The 4,163-nt window shown below is 57.2% G+C and overlaps 1 protein-coding gene across 5 annotated transcripts in view; it reads left to right on the forward strand.

Annotated features, from left to right (window-relative positions):
• BANP (BTG3 associated nuclear protein) overlaps positions 1-2,830 on the forward strand; it is a 113,057-nt gene extending 110,227 nt beyond the window's left edge. For 4 of the 5 annotated variants that reach the window (XM_049622641.1, XM_049622642.1, XM_049622644.1 and 1 more), the window contains one exon: positions 2,194-2,830. In XM_049622641.1, coding sequence (XP_049478598.1) covers positions 2,194-2,265 — 72 coding nt within the window. In that variant the 3' untranslated portion in view covers positions 2,266-2,830. Of the gene's footprint in view, positions 1-1,788; positions 1,861-2,193 lie in introns of those variants that run through there. The other variant, XM_049622643.1, reaches the window with a different exon arrangement.
• The last annotated feature ends 1,333 nt before the right edge of the window (positions 2,831-4,163 follow it).

Here is a 4,163-nt window from a genome sequence, read left to right on the forward strand (position 1 = left end):
TCGGCACACGGTATCCCCGGTCTGTGTCTGACGCGTTTTGACCGTTCGTGAACCGGTTTGGACCCCCCCGCAGGCCCGCCTTGTCCCACGCCGGGTGGCTCGTGTGATGCCCCGTGTGGTTGTAAGCGGGGTCATTGCACGAAGGCGGTCCTCCTCCCCGCTGCCCAGCAGTTGCAGAAGGGTCACACGGCGTGCGCCACAGACCGGGGATACCGTGTGCCGAGCTGTCTCACCGGACCGGGTTCGCGGTCATTTGACACATTTCAGAGTGGAGGAAGGCCGTGTCCATCTTCGCTCTTTGCCACCCTGGGCTTCCTGTCTGTGTTCTTGGTCTGCATTCCTGCCTGGCCGGTCTCGGGACCCACTTAACGCGTCTGTATAAGAACAGGCCAGAGAATGAGGTTTGCACCCACTGGGGTGTTTTCCCTGTAGCAGACCCCACTCGGCATGGACTTGAATAGTCAGTGGGTTACACGGCAGCAGGGTGGCCCCGGGCCCGGCCCCCCATGCATGTCCCCGGAGCCCGCTGCTCCTGTCCCCTCACCTTCCGTGGCCCCGCTGGTGCCTCACACAGACGCGACCACGTCTGCGGAGGGAAAGGGCTCCTGTTTCTTCATCAGCACCAAGGCCTCCACTCCTGTAGGTTTCCTCTCGGTTCGGGTTTGCCCATCAGAACGGGGTCACATACCCGAACTCGCTCCTGGAAGAGATGAGAGTCCCCCAGGAGCCCCCCAGGGGCTGTAAGAGCCGTCTAGCTCATGAGAGGATGGGCTTCTCTTGGGCAGGAGGCCAGGGCACTGGCCCCATGGAGCAGCCAGTAGGAAGGGCAGTGAGTGCCTGTGCCCAGGCAGGTGCCCGAGTTCTCACCTGTGTGGGAGGCCAGGGCTCCCCGCTGCCTCCGTTCCCTCAAACGTCTCGAACGTTCTGACTCGTCTGCTTGGAGCCCTTTCTCTACGTTTCCTGCCCGAGACACAGGTCTGGTGCTGCGTTTTGAGGACACAGGAGAAGGGAGGAGGGGTCCTCATCAGAGTGTGGGTATCCCTGAATCCCAGGCAGGTCCCCACCTCATCTGTGCTTCGCCTTCTGCGCGCCTGGGTCCAAAGCTGCCTTTCTGGTTTTTAAAGGGTGGGGAGGGACTCTCGCTCCCACAGGGGCCTCTCTGCCCGGCCTGTAACCCACCCTGCCCCCTCTGCCTGCAGCCGCCAACACGGCTGAGTCCACTTTCCCAGAAATTTCCCAGAGATGTGTGGTCGCCTCTGCTGTGCCTTGCAGGTTCATGCTCTGGCCGTTCTTGCCCGCCCTCAGTCCTGGGCTCCGTGGGCCGTGTGGCCCATGCCTGTGCCACGTCCTTCCACTGCAAGGGCCCCTCCCCGCTTTCAGGACGCACCGCGTGCAATGTCATTTGCTACTCAGATTTCAAAACTAAAGCGTTAGTCTGCGATAAGAGCTGCAGGGGGCTCCTGGCCGCCAGCATCGGTGGCCGTCTGCCTCTTTCTTCCTTCACACCCGCATGCCTGGCCTCTGCAACCAAGTTTCCTGCCAGGGCAGCCGGAAACCCACCTCTGAGGGTCCGATCTTTGTGGCGTTGCCTTTGGCCAACGGCGTAGAGGAGCCTGAAGAAAAAACCCAGTTATTCTCTGTTTCGGGGCTTGTTTGTTCGGGATGATTGAACTGGATGATTGGTGACTTACTCCAAGTCGTATTTTTCCCTTTATCTTAAAACTGTGAATATGCATTTCAGGTCCTTTTAATATCTGTAGATCATTGATTAGAACTTCTCTCGTTAAGGAGAGAAAGGTGACTGCCCCTGAAATGTTTTCTGGAACGTTGGAGCAGTTTTTATAAGAAGGCAAAATGGTGACCGAAATTCTAGGTAAATAGGACGGGTTAAGTACTCCAAAGGCATCCCCCAGTGATGCGCAGGGGTGGGACTGGGAAATTAGCACAGAACCTCGTTGGGCCACAGAGCACGTGTGGGGAGGGTCGGTGGGTAAAGAGGGGCCACGGCCCCGGGGAGAGTCTTCTCCCAGAGCGGTGAACCTACGACTCTTGGCCCTCTCTAGCCCTGTTGTGTGTGTTTGTTCCATGCACGAGAGCCATTGGTGTTCTGTGACCTGTGAGTGACCTGGATGTGACCCGGACTTGCGTTGGTGGGTACTTTTATAGAAAGCCCTCCTCTCTCCCCTCTTGCAGACGGCTGAGACCCTGCAGCCCACCCTGCAGCCGGAAATGCAGCTTGAGCATGGAGCGATCCAGATCCAGTAGGCGGGCCGGGCCACCCACCCACAACAGAACCTAAGACAGAGCCGCTGCCGTGCTCAGCGCTGGCCCCGGCCAGCCACCCTGTTCTTCACGTGCCCCGGTCCCATGGCTTTGCACGGAGGTGACTGCACATGCTCTGTTCGAGTGCATCTGAAAGCCTCACCCGCTGGGGAGAGTGTCCCAATGCATACAAGGTGACAGTAACGGCCGCTGCCCCTGCCAGAAGACCCTTACTTTTTGTCCCACTGTCGGCGTCTAGAGAAGAGTGGGGAAGCACAGCGTGCGTTGCATCAAGTACGTGCGGAAAATCAAGAACTACGATATTTTTCTCTGTTCAAACAGCTTTTTTAATTTGCTATGGTGTTTATAACAAAAAAGAAAATTGAAAAAAAAAGTGGAGTAGCAGAAGCCTTTTGCTGTGTGCTCTGTTCAGTGTAACGAAAATAGGTATTTGCAGAAGACAACTAACGATTTTGATGGAAATATTGCTTACCTACTTTTCTAGGGGGAAATGCTCTCAAAACTGTTAATTATGCATTTCTAATGAAATAAAATGTATTTATGACCACAGCAGCTTTGTATCATTTTCTCTTGAGAGGTGGTTCACCCTGAGGCTGGCCTCATTCCTGGCGGGTGCTTGGGAAGTCACCCGATAGGCCCTTTCAGCCGTGCTGACGTTGGAGGCAGGGTCCTTGTCAAAGAAAGGGTCGTGGCTGTTTCTTGCAGTCCGGTGTAATGGGGCCCGGGAATGGCTTCCCCAGATGCCAAGCACCGCGCCATGGCACGCCCCCTCTCGAACACGGGTGCCCCTCGGGACAGCATGAGCCTGTCTCGGTATGGGGGGAGTTTCCGCAGGCAGACTGTGCTGGTGAATGACACGGGCCTCTCCCAGCTGTACAGAGTTACAGCTCTGGGGATCCTTAGGGAAACTCACACCCAAAGAAGCATGCTTTAGCGTCTATATTTTAAGAAGAAAGATAGTTCCAAAACCGAAGTCCCAGAGGTGCTTCGCATGACGTGTCCCCGGCAGTGTCTGGGCCGCTCGGTCCCCTCTGTTCTGGCAGTTACCCTGGCGGCTCTGGGAGATTCCCATCAGGAAGTTGTGTTCACCTACTCGGGCGCGCTCCAAGTCGTCATCTCAAACAGTTGGTATCTCCCACACCACCACGTTGGGGGTTGCTGCGCCGGGTAGTTTAGACCAGCGCGTGCTAAGGGGTGAAGGCGGGCTCGGGCAGCAGCTCCCGGGAGTGGGGTGGTGCCTCCGCGTGCCACGCCTCCATCCACCCTCCAGGGACGAGCAGAGCACCGTGGGGGTGTGAGGACAGTCCCTGGGAGGGGCCATCCTCCCGCAGATGGGAACGGGAGAGAGGACCGGCTCCACAAGGCGGGAGGAAGATCCCGTTGATGCGTCCGCAATCCCGGAAGAAGGTTAGGAAAGAAAGATGACGTTTACGGGATTCCGGACACAGAGCAGATCCCAAGGAGAAGTAAAAGGAAGCTAACGCTTGCGCGCCCACACATCGTTAAAGGCAGAGCTCACTCTGAAAGCAGCCGGAGAGACAGGACATCCCCCTGCGGTGGGGTGGCTCCCAGCAGCAGCACGGGCCACCTCTCCACGCCCACCGGAAGTCGGGAGCACAGGCTGCTGCCAGCAGGGCACCGAGAGAAAGAACTTCTCGACGCCAAACTGAGTGTTCACTAGAACTGCATGTTGTTCAGGGATACTGAGGACAGTCACTATCGGTCCCGGCATGTCCGTGCAGGGGTACGGCGTTCGTACACCCAAGAGAATTGAAAGCACACGGCCACACGTAAAAACATGCTCACAAATGGTCGCTGTGGTGTCATTGCTCACGGCCGAACAGTGGAGACAGCCACGTGTCTCTCAGCAGATGAGTGGG

This window comes from Panthera uncia (assembly GCF_023721935.1).
Source record: "Panthera uncia isolate 11264 chromosome E2 unlocalized genomic scaffold, Puncia_PCG_1.0 HiC_scaffold_20, whole genome shotgun sequence".
Lineage (NCBI taxonomy): Eukaryota > Metazoa > Chordata > Mammalia > Carnivora > Felidae > Panthera > Panthera uncia.